The 20,041-nt window shown below is 33.0% G+C and overlaps 2 protein-coding genes across 3 annotated transcripts in view; both read right to left on the bottom strand.

Annotated features, from left to right (window-relative positions):
- Positions 1 to 11,566, bottom strand: part of LOC119840500 — a 36,473-nt gene extending 24,907 nt beyond the window's left edge. For both annotated transcript variants that reach the window (XM_038367140.1, XM_038367139.1), the window contains exons 1-2: positions 11,248 to 11,566; positions 1,622 to 1,798 (exon numbers count right to left, since the gene is read on the bottom strand). In XM_038367140.1, the coding sequence (XP_038223068.1) occupies positions 1,622 to 1,772 (151 nt within the window). In that variant the 5' untranslated portion in view covers positions 1,773 to 1,798; positions 11,248 to 11,566. The remainder of the gene's footprint in view (positions 1 to 1,621; positions 1,799 to 11,247) is intronic.
- Positions 11,567 to 13,217: 1,651 nt separating this feature from the next.
- LOC119840467 lies at positions 13,218 to 15,708 on the bottom strand. Its single transcript, XM_038367096.1, has 5 exons — positions 15,663 to 15,708; positions 15,489 to 15,539; positions 14,923 to 15,017; positions 13,981 to 14,231; positions 13,218 to 13,517 (listed from the first exon to the last, which is right to left on the bottom strand). The coding sequence occupies exons 2-5, from the start codon at positions 15,522 to 15,524 to the stop codon at positions 13,468 to 13,470; spliced, it is 432 nt and encodes a 143-aa protein (XP_038223024.1). The 5' UTR covers positions 15,525 to 15,539; positions 15,663 to 15,708; the 3' UTR covers positions 13,218 to 13,467.
- Positions 15,709 to 20,041: the final 4,333 nt, after the last annotated feature.

Here is a 20,041-nt window from a genome sequence, read left to right on the forward strand (position 1 = left end):
TCAACCAAATCGGTTAATCCGTTCTTGAGTTATAAATAGTGTAAGTAACACTACTTTCTTTCGTATATAAATAGAAATAAAATTCATTAATAAACCCGATTATGTGGTACACTTTGAGCCATCTTCAAGGATATGGGAATGCCTTTAATCTCTACATCACTGATGGATTTTTAGATAATATGTGATTAAGTTAGTTAATATCATAAACTGAGATATTTCTTTCCCAAATCCATATTTAGAGCAGAAGGGATTTTTAAGAGGCAAAGAAATCCGGACATTTTAAAGAATTTGTACTTGTGTCCCAAGACGAATTTAGACGAATCTTAACCTTTTTGCCATATGTCCATATCCCAAAGCAAGCATAGATTTAGAATTGCAGTCCATTGTCCACATATATGAGTATCACTACATAGTATAAAATAATATATTATAATAGTTTAAAAAAACTAAAAAACATGGAATAATTTTATCAAATTAGTGTATTGTCATCGGTCTTCAATATATCTACAAAGTTTGAACGAAATCTGGCCGTTTAAAGTGGGTCAAAATCGCGCCCAAAGAAGTCGGTTACAAACAAACATACAGGTGAAGCTAATAAAAAGCGTGTAATAAAGTCGCTTTTTCTGTCCCTATGTATACTTAAATCTTTAAAACTACGCAACGGATTTTGATGGGTTTTTTATAGATAGGGTGATTCAAGAGCAAGGTTTATATATTTAATAACATCCATTAAACTACTCCGAATTAACGCGTGCGAAGCCGCGGTCAAAAGCTAGTATTATCATATTATGTACCCTTGCTTGACTGGTTATTTGTACTCGCAATTTACTAGACCTTCTTTAACGTTAATCGTATCGGACAACCATTAACCTTCATCTATATTGATTCGAGAATTGTGTTTCACAGTCTAAGATCCACGGAAGTTTCATTATTTCTATCTAAAACTGTTAATAAATGAAGGAATTTGTTCAAGATTAATATTTGAATGCTATTTTGCACACACAGCGTAGACGTGTGAACTGAACTTCTTTGCCAATTCTTTCCTTATTATATTATAGTACCTGGATGACCGAGCTTTGCTCGGTATTTTTTTCTTTTTTTTGTTTTAACTTTAATTATTCGCCAAAAAATAGTATTATTATTCGCCAATAGATGTCAGGAAGAGTCATAATAAATTGGGACTACTCAAACGCCTCCTGTTTTTTAAAAAAGTAAGTTTAAGTCGATAAGTTTAAACACGAATAAAACACGAATATGACATTTTCTAAAAAAGATTCCTAGCTAGATCGATTTATCGCCCCCGAAACCCCCTATATACTAAATTTCATGAAAATCGTTGGAGCCGATTCCGTAGTACATCTTGTTCTTAACCCCCGATAAGTTTAATATCTGTATGTGTGTGCCTTCGTAGCTTCTGAATGGACGTACCGTACCGTACCGACGTACGTATTTAGAATATTTATGAAATCACGAATTCTATATTTTATTCCAATATGGCCGCCGATATAAATTGGGGTAAAATGGCTTTTTCAATTTTAATTTAATTACATACATTAATTTTGGAATTGTGGAAAAACTGTTCCGCTATGACAACTTATTTCATAACAAACTATCTGCTCACCAGAAATATTAATCCTGGCCTCGTCATAGTAGTCAAGGACGAATTCGTCGTCCTCTTCAGGCACTGGCTCGTGGGGGTCCGCGCGGCGGTGGGTCGCGTTAGGGGCACCGCTCACCAGCAGGGCGCAAAGCACCAAGACCACCACCTCCATGCCGTCATCACCGCGCCGGGGACGCACTGTGGCCGATAAGAGTACATTTAGTAATTTAGAATTAATAAAAGAGTATAATAGATGGATAGAAAATTAAGAACTGATGGGATTGCATTATAATGTCTTTGAATTTCCTATCCAGTCTATAGACCGGATAAAGCAAAGGTAGCAAGGGTGAAAGGAAAAGATAAGGGACTTTATAGACACGTTTTTGCCTTTTGCGGAGCTGGTTCCTCGCCTATTTAAAAAAAAATTTGCTGAAACCAGTCATATCTCAATATGAGTTATAAATAATGTAAAAGGGAGGCTTATAAATTGCAATTTCAATTGAAAAGAAAACAAAATTAACCATATTACATTTTCGATATTGAACGATAAATGAATGGGTTTCTCGTGATGTTCATAATTCTGCGAATGAATTCATATAAATTGACGTTTTGTATTGGAAGTAAGAGAAAATTTTATGTTAGTTTTAGTCACAAAATAACTAAATTACCGCCATTTCAGAGAATTTGCCTGGAAGACCATTAAACCGTATTATGAATCACTGTAACGTATACGCAAACATTATTTATAAATGAAGATTGAAAATAGAATTTGATTGCTATAGTATAGATATACGATATGGTGGGAATATACGAATATAATATTTATAATGATATCGAGATGGCACGTTTATAAGTTTTTGTATGAAGATAGATGATAACTCTTGAAGTAAGATAAAAGTTTACAAAAATGCTTTGAAACTATTGTTTGAGAATATTAGATATACATACTGTCTTACACGATTATTATCTGAGGATTTTTTGAACAATGAACTGAGTGTTCTTTTGGTATTAAATGGATATTATGATGATTGTGGAAGAAAAAACAATTGATTCATCACTACATTGTATAAAGCAGTATTTAAAGTTACCCAACAGATATTGATATTTTTTTTAAATAAAAAGTGCGATTCAAGAGTAAGGTTTATATGTATATATCATGTATTATTATAGTGATATAATAAATCATTATCACCAGCCCATATATGTTCCCACTGCTGGGACACAGGCCTCCTATGAGGGTTCAGGCCATAATCCACCACGCTGGCCAAGTGCGGGTTGGCAGATGTCACATGCCCTCGAACGTCTAATTCTTGGACATGCCGGTTTCCTCACGATGTTTTCCTTCACCTTTAAAGCAGTGGTGATGTTATCTACATGCGCAGATAAATTGAAAAATCAATTTATTTCCTGCGCGCTCGCCCGGTCTCGAACCCCGACTTATCGATTTTGAAGTCCGAGGTCCTCACCACTGAGCCACCACTGCTTTTATATATATAATACTGCTTTTATAGATATAATAAATAGGACGTGAAAAATCGTAATATTTGTAGGTTTATATCAAACAACGATATTAGAAAATAGAAATAAATTAGATTGGGCAGTTAAGAAGACAGCAATAAAAAGGCATCTTGATGAGTAGGCGTCTCCTTCATCTATCAATTTCATAATCAGTAGAAATGGAAATGTGATAGCGCTGATCAAGTGAGTGATATTATGTCTGACCCAATTCATGTCCAAAATTTCTATAACTCGTAGAATATTATTGACACTATAAATGAAAATAAACGAATTGATAACATTTTATCTTGAAAGCCAGTCGAAATTGTTTTTGTAGTTTGAATGTCATCAATATTCAGTGGATTTTATTTGTCCACGAGAGATAAATTTGTTTTCATTTGACTCGGCCGCGTTCAATAAATAGTGAAAGTAGAAATTTATTACTAGACCCCTGTCTGTATGTATATAGAATTATAGAGTATAATATGCTATTGGAACGATTTTATCAGATAATGTACCGTTATGTAATGTAATGTAATGTTAGTTGCGTACCATTGTATTTAGTTTTAATTGTTTGAGCACGTTTACGATACTGATACTCATACTGATAGAAGATAGGTATTTTTCTCGAAGTTTTGTGCTCGTTGGGACAGAATAGTGGTCCTTTGGTAATGTGATATAGCCTTTGATTTAAAATGGTCAAGAATATGATGATGAGAAAAGAAGGCGAATATGACGCTTAAGGTACCTAAGTTTATAAATCATAAGATATTCCCTTCATGGTAACAATACTTTGAACTCACAGAAATCATCATGAGAGGTTTTTATATATTAAAGAAATATTAATAGATTAGGAAATAATTATAGCAGCTGGATGATTTTTCTTTCAGAGGCAAATAAGGAATTTTCATTCACGTTTCTTTTAAATTCTATTAAAACAAAGGCTGACCCGGCGAACGCCTTACTGTTATCATTTGGGGGTTTGAAAAATAGATGTTGGCCGATTCTCAGATCCGAAATGGACTCAAAATTTCATTAGAATCGGTCCAGCAGTTATAGTTATGTGAGTGGTTACTAACATTTTGACACAAGCATTTAATGCATATGGCGATACCATAATATAAAAAATGGTCAATCTGTTTGTCCGCTGGAGAGATGAAATCTAAAAGCTAAGTAATTTATAAGAATGTGTTATGTTAGGTTTTATTTTCAAAAAAAAAAGTATAATGTTATATATGAAGTTAAAATTATAAAAATTTTTATATCAAGAGCATATGGTAGTTTATTAAATTTAATTCAATATGCAGATCTGATTCTAGTTTTGTTATAAGAGCCTAGCTATAAAAACGATAAAGGTATATAGGTAGGATAACGATATAGGTATATATTTAATGACAATTACGTTTCATTTTGGAACAAAAACATTTTAAATGTTGTTTAAATGAAATCCATTATGTAGTGATAACGTCTTATGGGAGGATAAACTACATAATATACTTAATATACTTGATAAACGCGTTACGGCGACAGTCTGTCTGGCTTCCCTTTCTCTAACGCATACAGCAGCGGTAGTCAGGCTCCCTCTCCCACTCTAACCAATAGCTCTAGTCATATTTCGGATAATATCGCACTCTGGACACTTGTTTTTTTTATCATAGTTAGGCACGTGCTGGAAGCGTCTCACGAATCCATATAAAAACGTCTTGTTTCATATTATTATATACATAATTCAATTATTGTACGCACATTGTAATGTTTTCTTGACATAGTAAAATATTTATGTTCGTTTTGAATATGTTCAGTGAAACATGAAACCTATTTTAAAAATTGCTGACTATTCGTTAAACTTATACTCTCAGAGACGTTGATATGAAATATGTCGATAAAATCGCCTTTTTTTAATAGATCTGCCCGTTTAATTAATAACAAACTATTTGCTTAGTAACTTTTTGCGTTTGATTTCACGCGTGTATTCCAAAATTAAAAAGTTTTTAGCGAGAATCGAGCTGTATAAATATTTATATTTAGTCCAAGTCGGCCAGGACTTTTAAGGGTACTCATACGCATACACATATAACAATCATTCGATTCCTTTCGTGTTCATATTTTTCTAGTATTTTTTATAACCATAATTTTTAATTATATTGTGCTATAATAATGATATGAGGAAGGTACTGATAATCAATCTAGCAGATGTCGGTCTTGAACTTTAGATTTTTATATAATACCAATTTGTACTGCTACGTGATTTACTTAGCTAAAAGTTTATGTTAAGTGATTGAATAAGAGAAAGAGATCACTTTAAGATTTAATAAGAAAAATAATGTAACTTTTATTTAAAGTTATTTATAAAACATTGACCATAAATTGCAATAGTACCCTAATATAAGCCTTGTAAGCTCATAAATCTGAATGACACACAATGACTTCTTAATACTACTGAAGATAATTAATATTTATTTATTCATTACATTATATTATTTATCTCTCATGATCTGATATTATTTAAATAAGTTCTCTAATATTTATCTCTTGTAATTGGCAACATGAAAATAGTTTAATTTCAATGTTGTTTTCATATCAAATAATATTTATTTGTTCGCTTTTTCCATCCATGTTGTTATGACATGACCTAATATTTTCAGATGAACTAAAAATAGCATTATATCATTCTGGGCAATGCGCAATCAAATAAAAATGAACTAGCCGAAATGATATTTGGTACAATGATTTCTAATAAATATTAATGAATTTTCCGGAAAACAGGAGATGGATTATACAGTAAGGATGTGACGTGGCGAGGTTTGGTGTTATAGTTTCATTAGTTATCTTTCCATGTGATACACCTGATTATAGTTTAGTAGTTTGTAGATATAGTATTGGATCGTATAATTGTAGGCTACATTGATATTACGTACTATATATATTATTGTACTATTGTACTATGGGCGCTTGAAAATGGGATGATATTATTATTTTTATCGAAACACAAAACGGCCATCGAATTGTTAAAACTAGATTAAGTGTAAATGGGACTATACGGGACCAGCTTTCAAATAGTCAATTACTATTTTTATACTGGGTGAACCAATGTTCACCCAGTATAAAAAAATAACAAAAAGAACGGTCGAACTGATAACCTCTTTTTTTGCAGTCGATTGAAAATATGAGTCAAATACCTACGACTTGAGATCTTTTAGTATCCTTTGATTTGTTTTATAATAAAATCATAAAGTGACAAGTTTTGTAACGTGTTTTTATATTATGTTCTTTATTGTCAATTGCTTGCGGCTATATTCGCTTAAAACTATATTGACCAGAATTTGCTTTATGCTACGTTGAAATAGAAGCAGTGATTCAGTTTTTTCCTCAAAGCTTGATGGATTTATTGCGGCGGAAGCGAGCTATTGTAAATACTGCATTGGAACACATTTATATGCTTTGTAAATAATAATTCGTTTAATGATCAAGTTTGATACTCAAAATATTTACTCGTCGCAGTTTTACTCTTGATGGAATTTTGTAAAGAAATAAATGAATACTTCAAGTGTTTAATTATTTTTTTACGCTTGTCCCGTCTTAGTCACAGTTAGTCTGAAAATATGATAATATATCAGTAACGATACAGATTTCTTATTTATTTTACATTAGAAGATAAATTTTTGAATCGGCCCCTAGTTTTTGTGTAAATCGTCACAAACAAAGAAAGAAAAATGAAGTGTACAGTGTTTAATATTTTGTTGGCAAACTGAACTGGTGGTATTCTTAAGGGGAAAGGGATAAGGAAAGGATTGACAATCAAGAACGATAGGAATAGGAAGGGTGAGGCAAAGGAAACGGGCTACTATTTCACACCGGTATTCTGCGGCAGTGTGGTACTTCCCCAGCGCGAGTTGGCCCAATCCGTACCGAAGCTGGCTCGATGCTCGAAAAAAAAGCTAATCTAGGCATTCAAAAATCACATACTCCTAACATAATCTGACAATTTAAAAATCTGAAATCGCATCTTAAATATACCGCATACGGCTCTTTTCCAAATAACCCAGTGAGTTAACGAAGGTGTTAGCAAGTCGACTCAAAGCGAATACCGTTTAAATACGTTTGTATTTACACTTTGCCGGTTAAGTAAGTAAGTGGTTGTGCACTGTGACGCACTGCAGCTGCGCCGGTATGACCTTAAATATATAGGCTATAATATTAACCTCATTTGGTTTTTTGGTATAACAGTATATGTCGGTAATTGTAGGGTTGGATAATAGATAATATTGCGAATTGAGGCTAATTCGATTTGGTAGTTGATAAGAGTTTTGTTGCTTGGTCGAGATAATTGGGTAGAAAAATTTTTACAATTAAAACGAAGCTTACGATGATGAAATCTTAAGCTAAATTCATCCATTTTATAAGCGCCACAAAGAAACATACTTATGTTCACTCGAAATGCATAATCCCTTTTCTGGTGTAGTCGAGTAGAAGGTGATTATGCTCCAAGCGCTAAAATATTACACAAAGTTCCGATTCATATAAGATTTTATGTAAATGCTTGCTCTTGCTTGATTATGAGCTTTACAAATGCCTATTATTTTAGTTCTGTCTGGCGGTTTACATGTCTTTTTCGCAATTTTCAACTACTTAACTGATTTGGATGAAATTTGGTACAATGATAGTTTGCAACCTGAGATAGGACATAGGACATTTTATCGCGACAATCCCACAAGAATGGGTATAATGCGGGCAAAATAATGTGCGATAAACTAGCTTATGGGTATTTATAAATGTGAAAGTTTTCATTTTTGTTTAGATTTATGGAAGTTATCAAGTTACCCAATTACACAAAAGATCCTGAACCGATTTTGATGAAACGTATCATTTAAAGTTAAAGTTTACAATGTATTATTTATTGTACAGTATACAAAAACTTCGCAATTCAGAAAATGAGCTACGACCAAAAAACAATAAGTTCCCTCTGTGTATTATTAAATTTTATGCCGAAAGAGCATAAAACGGCAAGCTTAATTATTACAGTTTAAAATATAATATACTAGACTGTTGTGCCGGTTTCACCAGGAAAGAATCAAGACGAAAACTAAAAAAGACAAAAAAAATGAAGTGTCAGCTCATTTTCTTTTCTGTTTTTAGCCTGGGTCATCCCAAGCGATGGTAACTTTCTATTGTTGAGAGTCTTTTTGAGAGAGAAATCTTTTTGTTTTTAACCTTAATAAATAATTAGCTTAAAAGATAAATGCTGTAATCTATACATAGTAATATGACTTCAACTCGCATTGTACAAACGAGTATTAAATTTTCTTCGATCTTTTAGCGTAGTCAGTGTAAGTATAAGACATTATACTAAAGATAAAGTTTGAAGTTTACTTGTGATTTATTAGCTCTCTTGATGTGAGGGAATATGACGATATAACGAAGGGTCTTGTATCATCTAAATTCTACCAGGATGAATACACAAACATAGGTATGATATCTTCACTAAATAGTATAAAACGAAGTCGCTTTCTTTCTATGTCCCTATGTATGCTTAAATCTTTAAAACTACGCAATGGATTTTGTATGGGGCTTTTTTAATAGATCTGTCAATCAATTCATATTTGAGGTTAATTTAATATCATTACTCAAGCTATATTTATGTTCAAAATATTCATAATCTCTTCATGATAGCTTTACATTAAATAGTGCTAAAGAATTATGACTTTCAATAAATCTGTTATAGTTTTTCGCTATATTAAACTGTAGTCATCGATTTAGTTAGTGATAAAACATAAGAAAAAAATGGAACCGTATCTATTTTATTTTCTATATTACATATTATATTAACTGGCCTGGCATACGTTTTATAGCAATTTTCTGACCTATCGAATTTACTTTCACAAAATCGTGATAGATTTTTGGAGGTAATTGATTGAAAACACCATGACACTATATGTTATCAACAAATGTACATAAAAAATTACTAATTATGATAAGATAAAGTCCATTTTGTAACTTTTCCTTTTAATATATTACACGATATTTGTATGACATAGTTAGTACATATTTAATTGCTGGTTATTTTAAACTAGTATAGTATTATGTTATCTGTGGTTTAAACATGTTCGTACCTAAACGTTTTTTTCAGACTTACCTGCTACCGCTGAAGCGTTCTTTCGAGCTTGTTTCGCACGTCATTGAGCTGAATCTACTTCGTTTTCCTCATTCAAGTTTATGAAATCATGTATTCATACCACATTTTTCGGCAATAAATACCCTTTCTTTCTGAATTTCATATGTAAATAGATTTTCTAGAAGGATAATCTGGATAAGAAATGAAAATAAGCAAAGACAGACTTGGTTATAGTAACGGTTGTAGTTCAATAGTTATGTGACTTGAGGCAAACGAAGCCGCGGGTATATAGTTGTTTTATATGTAGATAATGATTAAAAGGTATTAAATAAATCACATTCTCCCGCGAAGTTAAAGAAAAACCCGCATAGAATCCGTTCCCGGGGAATTTCGTTCTAAATTGTAATATTAAATAATTAATATTGAATTTTTCTACAACCCACGTGAAGCAAAAACTGAAATGCGAAATCATTTGTCTTCTCATATCATCAGGAATTACCAGTCAAATAAAATATTGGATCATGAAACGATCATTAAAATACATACAATTATATAAAAACGTTAATTATATGAAATGAAAATGAAAATATAATTATTGAATTCATGTAAGGAATATACATATACATATATCATTAACTTCTTTTAAAAATAACATCTTTCACAGATTAAATTTCCTATTTGGGCATCGGATCGGTAATGTAGACAGTTGTTTTCTCTTTTGATTTATTAAGTTCAATGGAAAGATTTTATCCTTATAATTGATATAATTGATTGAAATTGATGATTAAATTGATTGATTAAATTAAATTTAACCCGGGTGTGGAAAGATAATTTTCAGAAAATTTTATTCTTTCTTTTCACAAATAATTCAATGTTACTTTATAGTAATATTTTCTGCCTACAATATTAAGATTCCTTTCCTTTCGGTGGTCTTACAAAATTCCACCTTGTATATTTTTAAACCATGTTTACATCATCAGCCCATATTTGTAATACTGCTGGGACTTGCCTCCTATAGCATTTATAGTTCTATGAGTTTCTACGCATTAGTACTAGTGAGGTTTCGAAGATGACACAAACACTTTTGGTTCTTGGGTACCGGTTTCCTTACAATCAAAATATATGATAACATTCGCTCCGGCTTCGCCCGTGGTACATATATAGCCTCTGTCACTAAGAGTTGTTGCAGCTTTCTATTGGTGAAAGAATTTTGAAATGAATTTGGTTCAGCAGTTTGCATGGAAACATTATAAACATACTAACATACAAATCTTTCCTCCTTATAATTTTACTTTGGGAGTATAGATGTATCGCAATAGGAAATACGTTTATTTTTTTTTATAATTTTACTTACATTTGAATTTTCCTCGCCTATACATTATTCATAAACATTTATTTCAAACATTTATCATTTCATACCTACGTATGAAAAATTTGAATATAACGATTAATAGGCATACCGATCTATCGTACGACTTATTTGTCGTTCCCTCAGATAGTAAACAGTCCAATGGAAATAGGCCAGCGTGCGTACATAATTGAATGCAATTAGTTACGCTTTAAAAATTATATAACGCTTATATTAGTGTTAATACCATGTTGACATTTGAGATAAGTTTGTACTTTGTGTATAATTAAAAATTCACACGCCACGTTAAGGCGCCTACAGACACGAGCGAAAATTGTTCAAAGAGAAATAAGGGAAGGAAATATTTGATAGCTCTTTCGTGTTAGGTAATCGAGGATTGTGTGGAAGCAATTTAATTTTTATCGATAAGCTTTTTCATGACAAAACGTAGAGGTGAATTGGATTTTGGTAAAAGGGTGTAACTAAGGTTCTTAATTTTAAAATCTAGGACAGGAATAATAAATATAATAGGAGTTCCTTGGTTATAATTACGCCTTAATCTTAAGTTTCTTTAAAAATCATTAGTTGTAGGTAGTAAAAGATCGTGTTTTAGTGAAAACTGGTATATCTTGAACCAGTTTATGTCAAATTAGCAACGCTTTCTTTACCACAAAGGGAAAATTCACTCACCTCTTAAGCCAGTTACGTAAGACAATCACCAATCTCCACACTACACATCACTCCTATACAATCTGTATTACTTTTAATTAAACATTTAATATAAAAAACACCAATTACAAAATCGTATTTAAATGCACTTTCGATTTTAGTTCACATTTATTTCACTAAGCGTTGGCTTATATTTTGAACTTTTTGGTGATGATACGTGCTGGCTGGAAATGTTTTAATTAAAAAAAAAGATAGTGTTGTGATTCGAAATTTAAACGTGTTTTATAAGAAGGGTGGTAACGAGCGCGTGCAGTAGGCCGCGCGGTCGCGGGCGGTGACGATCGACGGTCCGCGCCGGCGCGAACGTTGCACCCCTTTGGACAGAGACGAATCGGCGAAAAACTGTATTTTATATATATGTATACTGTATGCTGATCAATGTCATTTTAACTCAGTTAACGAGTTTATTTTCTATTTCATTGAATGATAGTGATAAAGCAGATTTTGATAGAATTCGTGATAGGATACGTGAATCAGTTCTTTTTAAGTTTGGTTTGTCAATAAACATATTTATTGATTTTTCCTTTTAAAACTAATTAAGTGTTTGGTGGCTTTTAAAATAAATAATAGTTAAATCTTGGAAAATTATTTAAATCATTTTATTTATCATGTACTTATAGATAATTATAATGCTTAATTTTAAATAACTAACATATTTCTAGTGATAACAATTTCTTCGTTTGCCATAAATCAAATATAAGTAAAAATACGAAATAAAAAATACTTTCCTACTTAAAATTTTGGTCTCACTTATTCCTAATACATTTTCGCCAAGGTAACTTCACATACAACATTATGAAAATGAACATACAAGGCGTCGTCAGTTTTCTAGAACCTTTCATTATTTATTTAGCAACTTTCTAATACGTCCCTATGAAAACGTCTATTTACCGAGCGCGAGCGACAATCCCCGACACCCACCGAAGCGACCTATCTGAAGTTGACTCTAGCTAGCATAACTTGACCTCCCCTGCCGCTCAATTAATATAATTTTCGCGGTGATCTCGAGGATAAGTGCCTGTTTGGAGGTGTCACGCGATTATGGTTGTCATGCGCAACGATGGTGGAACGAAATATGGCTTTTTGATTATTTAATCTTTTTGGAATACTGTGATCTTTAATTTGATCCGAATAGGGGTAAAGCCTGTTTACTTCCTTGGTGTCTGCTATCTATTATTTATCAATAAGATATGTTCAATTCAACATAAAGGTTTATGAGGAAATTTGCTTAGAATATGGGAGTGGAGCACATTTCTGCAGTTGGGCCTGGTCGCTCCGGGGAAGTATCACACCCCCACAGAAGACCGGCATGAAATAGTAGCATGCGAATACTATATATGTGTTTCGTGCGGTGAGTGGGGTAGCCAGAGGCTCATTCCCTTTTCCTCACTCTTTCTAGTCCTATTCTTCTTTTCTGTCGATAATCCTTTCCTTATCTCTTGCCTCTTAAAAGCGGGTAACGCGTAGATAGAGGCACTTACATCTGCGAATGTTCACGGGCGGTGGTGATCGCTTACCATCAGGCGAACCAATAGCTCTCCAGAACCAATAACTCGAGTGCTCGCTGTGCAATAAAAACAGAAATAAACTATATCATTCATCATCATTATCATATCATTTTTTTTAAGAATTTTGAGCGAAAATTCGATTTTCTAAAGCTTCATAATAATGGGTGAATGTTTGTTTCAAGACAGGTCAATACAGAATTCCAGGGCGACGTTACACATATACATTACTAGCTGCACCCGGTAAACGCTGTTCTGCCTTACTCTTATCATTTAGGGGTATCAAAAATAGATGTTGGCCGATTCTCATAGATACCGGATAAGCACAAAAAATTTCATCAAAATCCGTCAAGCCGTTTCGGAGGAGTATGGCAACGAAAACTGTGACACGAGAATTTTATATATATAAGATGTAAAATACAGCCCAGTTAAATAGCTCTTAAAGAATAGAGTGAGTACCTTAGATTAACCCTTTATCATACTATTAATTTCTTATTATGTATAATATAAATATGCCTTAAAATAAATAAGAAAACTTCAAATAAGTAACAGACTTTTAAATTGTGTTTGATGTATCATGATATTAACTTGCTGCTTTAATCAATTTAGTTTTCAGCTTGCATTAGATTGTTCCTTTATCTTGAAAGTCGTTCGTCATCATTTATTTCCTTGGATTCTATAAATCTTTAAATTGCATAACATCCGATGGGTTCGTAGCTGGTAAATCTGTCAAAGTAAACATCTTTTCTTAGCGACTGACATTTAAAATAATGATGCAGGGAGTTATTTATTTCTTACTAGCTGCGCCCCGCGGTTTCACACGCGTTAGTCCGTATCCCGTAGGAATATCGGGATAAAAAGTTGCCTATATGTTATTCCAGTTGTCCAGCTGTCTACGTACCAAATTTCATTGCAATCGCTTCAGTAGTTTTTGCGTGAAAGAGCAACAAACACACTCACACATCCTTACAAACTTTCGCATTTATAATATAGTAGAAAGTAGGATTAGTAAGATTAGTAGGAAGTAGGATTGTCTCAGAATTCAGCCCACTACCACCTGTCGATGGAACAAGAATGTCTAAGTCAAGTATAATGTGCCATTATCGTTGGTGGTACACAATTTTTAAAATAGTTTAAGTACCATACCAAAATATAAGAATACAAGACGTATATTAAAGTGTTTACTCACAATAAGTTCCTGCCTTCAAAAAAGTTAGTGCCTTCAAAACTCCAGCAGTCGCACCGATTACACCAATGCTAACTCCTCCAATGATACCAGCTATTAAGGGTACATTCGATGGTTCATCTTTGGGGATTCTGTACACAATACTGGCCGTTTCGTTCTTGTCATCGGGACCAGGGAGGTCGGATGCTATGGTGATGAACAGTTCCTCACAGGCACCAGTAATTGATGATATATCGATGTTTAATGTATCGTTACTGTAAAATAAATTATTGAAAGAAACTGTAGATTATGAAAGACATGCAATACATATCTGTTTAATTTTAATCATTATATCTAGGTTGTTTTCGACCGTCTTCATAAAAAAGAGATTCAATTCGACTGTATTTTTTGTGTTTGTTACCTCACAGCTAGGTGAATCCATTTTTATGATTCTTTCTTTATTTGAAAACTTATCGTTCCCGTGACATTTCCGAGATTTTTTTTTTTCCCAAAATTTCCCCACAGTTAAACGTAGTCATGTCACTCTCTAGCATCCACACAGACAAAAAAACATACCATAAAATCGTTGCAAACAAACAAACACTTTCGCATTTATAATATCAGTATCTATTATTATGTTCTTTTATCCAGAGCTTGAACCCAGTACCGTTTGACCATTTACAATAACATCTGTAGTAAGGGCGCGGTCAGATGTTCCACATTGATTTAACTCTACAAATCTGTGTGTGACATATGTGTAAAGTGTGTATAAATCATGTTCACGCAAAAAGGCTGAACCAATTTTGGTAAAGTTTGCTTTTTTTGACAATAACATTGAAATATTCTGTAATAGGAGGTTTGAAGCGTGTCTAATTCCCATTTCACAGTATTTAAAGAGTAATTTTTGCATTTTATAACAATGCAAATAAATAATTATTATCGTTATAAGTGATAACATATACTTACAGCGATACCGTTGTGCTGTCTGTTATATATTCCTCCAGTTTTATTGTAAAAACTTCGCATGGATCGGTGATACTAAAATGGACGGATGATAATACCTGAAATATTAAGATTTTGATTAGTGTAATGATCTCACGAGAGGTATACGGGAATGGATATCGGGCGAAATTTCGTGACATATGACGTTAAAAAAAAAACAGCGAAATAAATTGGTTTTTTAATTTATCTGCACATGTGGATAACATTACTACTGCTTAAAACGATGAAGGATAACATTGTGAGGAAACCGGCATGTCCAAGAATTAAAATTTCGACGACATGTGACGTCTGCCAACACGCACTTGGCCAGCGTGGTTGGCCATTATGGCCTGAACCCTAATAAGAGGCCTGTATCCCAGCGGGGATACAAGACTGTGTGGGAACATATATGGGCTGATGATGATGAAATAAAAAAAAACTGATCTCAACTCAGATGTTTTCTGTCACTGATTGGCATAAGCTATATTTATAGCACGGGCGAAGCCAGGGCGAAAAGCTAGTGCTTTATAACCGTGAATATTAATACATACCATGAAAAAAACACAATAGTTATATGCTAACATCATGAATAACTTCTGGATGTGATCTGTACTACAGGTCTTTGACGACCTACTTCAGACACTAGTCTTTCACAGCGTTAATACTACTCAGTAGTTTAATGATTGTGAAGGCAAATAAAGAATTTTTTTATTTATTTTATTTATGTATTTTGAATACTATTCTATGAAACACATTACACGGCAAGTCGACACTGTCATAAATAAATCAATGATTAATAAGGGCATAGTTTATTTGTTTGCATTTTCCCCATCCTTTGACGCAATATGAATAAACTCTATGCAGGAAGCTGATTGCTCATAATTAGGATTTGTAAACAAGGCTACCATATATATCCAATTTATCGTTGTTTCCCTCCATAATTGAAAATAAAACACTCTTGATTAATGGCGTTTGATTTTACTCTCAGCTAAGATAGTGTTAGATGTTTAAAAAGCGTTTTTGAATCTTAATATATAAGGTGGGTTAGGGTGAGGACTGAGGACCTCGGACTTAAAATCGATAAGTCAGTGTTTTGAAACAAGGCGAATGTGCAACAAATAAAATAAATAGATTTTTCAATTTATCTGCGCATGTGGATAACATCATCACTGCTCAAAACGGTTAAGGGGTACATAGAGAGAAAACCGACATGTCCAAAAATCAAAAGTTTGACGACATGTGACATCTGCTAACATAAAGAAGGCCTTTGTCCTAGCAGTGGGAACATGTATGAACTGATGATGATGATGATGATGATGATGATGATCAATAAATTATTAGCTACTAATAAGTAACTTAAAAGCAGTTACTATAGCAAATAGCCGACAAGAAGTAGTTAGAAGTAGTAGTAGTTAGTAGATTATGTAGTTGCTCTTAATCACTAATTATATTTAAAACTAGTTGCGCCCGCGGTTTCGCGTAAGTCCGTATCCTGTAGGAATATCGAGATACAAAGTTATGTACGTTATTCCAGTTGTTCAGCTATCTACATTCCAAATTTCACTGAAATCGGTTCAGTTGCAATTTTTATACAGATTTGCCAAGACATGAATTACATGCATCATAGCAAATAATCATATAAATAATTGAACACTTAGTACCTACTGAAAAATTACTTCGGACTTTTATAAATATAGTTTTATTAGTAGCTATACCGATTACCTGGTTTGTATATTTATAGCGTTTTCGAATTGTAATTCAAATTACTAGTTTCAGACCTTGACTTCACTTGCGAAGTAGCCGGTAATGTTTGAAACAGTTAACGCTGTAGGTAGCGCCATCTAGTCTCCAAATAACTTTGAGTGTGGGAGTCGAGCACGCTTCGCCACGAATGAAGTGTTTTATAATTAGAAAAAGTACCTTAACATATAAGAAACATATTTTAAATATAAAAAAACTTACTAGATTAGTTACAAATAAATAAATATCATTCATTTTATAACGGGCATCGAACTCACCCAGAATTCAGCGTAAACCACTTCTCCCATAATTTGTTTAAATATAACTCTTATCATTTAAATATATGGAGCATTATTTTTACAATAATGTATTCTTTAATATCTAAAAAAAGCTTTCGACGAATACTATCAAATCCTATGTACGGTTAATAGTAAATTTCCATAATCTATTGTTAATCTTATTTTTATTAAATATAAAGGCGATACTTCCATAAACATTCAATGTACATACGACATGTTGTTATACAAATTAACATCCGTCTATCCGCATACAATATATGTCATTGATCTCGCTTCAACTTTCTGTTAACATAACAATAGTTTGTTTGTCCGTCTGTAGCAGTTAACATTTGGTGTGTTTTTTATATTTCCGGGCCCTTGTCACATTTTAAGTATTAATGGTGTTATTCTTATTAAATTAGGATGTTTATTTAGTATTTTTTATTAGTTAATGATTTATTATCAAGGGGCATTTAAAATCGGAAAATTATCGTTACAGAGGGTGTGTTAATGTTTCCTCTTTATATTAAATTTTGTGGCTTTAACTGAATTTTTGATTGACGAAATAAGTTTATATGAAAATTTAAATATACAACTATACTTTATACCTAATTATCTTATCATTATAGAACCAAAGTGGCAGGCGAAAGCCACTTTCATGTCTCCATTTCATGAGTAATATATACGAGTAATAATAATTTGATAGAAGCGCTTAATTTCTTTCAAAATTCCTTTTCTGAAGCTATAAACTACAATGACTTTCCTATTTTTAGGTTTTATATTTTATTTTGCAAGATAAAGTTGGTTTTGTATTGTAGCTTTTGTTATAATCTATTGTCAGACTAAATTAATATACCACATAATTTTTGATTCATAATATAACTCAATATTGAAACCTTTGAAATGTCATATTGCCTGCAGCGCCATCTATTCTTACGTTAAGAAGACTTATAGTATGTAGTAAGCATGTTTTATTAATACAATTATTGCAAAAATTTATATAGGAAAAGATCATATTGATATGATTAATAAACTGATGCGTTGCGGAATCACCTTATTATATTCAATGAGACTTATTAACATTATAAACAGTAGGTAGGCACTCGGGTATAAGTAATAATTTAAATATTTTTAACCGACTTGAACGAAGGCGACAATTGGACTGTAACTTTTGTGTTTCTTAATTACTTTTACTGAGTGGACCGATTATTTTATTATTATTTTTATTTGAAAGTTGGTGTCTGTCATTTGGTCCCATTTTAATTTAGTCTAGTTCTGACAATCTAATGGTCCTGACTCTACCAGTTACACAGGACATTGGCGCAGTCCCTCTATTGGGTGAAGCCATTAACAAAGAGGAGAAGAAGACAATCTGATGGCGGTTTAGTTTTTTCTTTAAAAAATATAAATAAAATCTTATCATGGACACTCATCTGGTACACGACGATATATAATAAATATATCTACGTATTGTAATAACGAAATAATGGTTAAATAATTTGGTCGGGCGATTTTTTTATTCAAATTCATACTTCGAATCTCCGACCTGAGAGTCAACATGACACTAGGCATTCATCCAAGTGCATTATTTCATTTATAAATAGTGAGTAACATCCTTCATTGTTATTCTTAATATTATCAATCGACTCACGCACCTCACATTTTATAAATAGGCTGCCACATTAGCAAATGATATCATAAAGAAAAGGAAATAATTATTATCATACTACTTAATAATGATCTCGTTCTTTTGATGAAGATTTCTCTTCGGAGCAGTGATTTAGTATCGGTGAGGCCTGGTTTCCTTGGTACGATAATTAAGTTCAAAGTCGGAAACACAGAAGATTGGTGATCTAGTTGTAAAGAAAGAAAACGACCAGAGAAGCAAATGTACATATGTGGTAGTCGAGCACGCTTCGGCACGAATTGGGAAAGCTCGCACCGGGGAAGTACCACACCCCCACAGAAGACCGGCGTGAAATAGTTTTCTACTATGTTTCGTTCGGTGAGTGGGGGAGCCGGAGGCCCATATCCTTTTCCTTACCCTTCCCAGTCCTTTCCTTTATTCCTATCGCCAATCCTTTCTTAATCCCTTCCCAAAAAATCGGCAATCCATTTGTAGAGACGTAAGGTCTGCAATGGACCTTATGCATCTCCAAATGTTCATGGGCGGTGGTAGCGCTTACCATCAGGCGTCCCACCAGCTCCATTGCCGACGGTAACATAAAAAAAAATCTGCATATGTCGTACTCCATAAAAGACAATATCTGTATTGGACTTTCGGTCCTTTAATTTCTTTTATTTTTTTTTTATTACGATAATGTGATAAACGGGAAAAGTACGCGTCAAACTGGCGCACCGCAACATTTTTTTTCCTTTTGAGATGCGGATCCCTAAAACTATAAGAATCTACGTCTATATATCGTCTATGCCTAAGTTAAACTCACTGATCATTTAATAATTGCGTCACAACTGGCCCAAATTTGAGGGTAAGTAGTAGGTAGGTAGTAGGTAGGTAGTATTGAATGGAGATTAAATCCTGGCTTACGCCATGGACAACAGATTTCTTCAAATAGAGTACTCAAAATGTATGTAAAATTGTTGCTATGGCAGATAAATATCATTGGATATGTCTCCACCGTTGTTAAGGAGCAAAGACTTCCATCAGAGAAGTTACACTGACGTCGTCTTAAAGCAGGAATAATTCCAGTGTGGAGAAAGACAGAGTGGAAAGGTCGTTCCACACCATTATTTTTCTATACTGGGACATCTGCTATAACACGTTATGTCACTAGAAATTACTAAATGATCTGTTTATTATTGAGATTATCCATTACTTCCAGCATTTAGCGGGCGTGTAATTGCTTCTACCTAATAATGGGATGATACGCAATGCTTAATTGCTCCTTAATTGAGTATGGTTTCAATAATTGGATAATCACCCAAATTTATTGACTGCGTGCCAATAAATAAGTACGTAGTTCTGAAACTATAATATAATCTATGCTCTACCATCGTAGCTAGCTATTCGGTAAACTGACACCCAAAATGGGAAAAAGGAATATATTGCTCGGATAAATTATGAC

The sequence above is a fragment of the Zerene cesonia genome, chromosome 6 (genome assembly GCF_012273895.1).
Source record: "Zerene cesonia ecotype Mississippi chromosome 6, Zerene_cesonia_1.1, whole genome shotgun sequence".
Classification (NCBI taxonomy): domain Eukaryota; kingdom Metazoa; phylum Arthropoda; class Insecta; order Lepidoptera; family Pieridae; genus Zerene; species Zerene cesonia.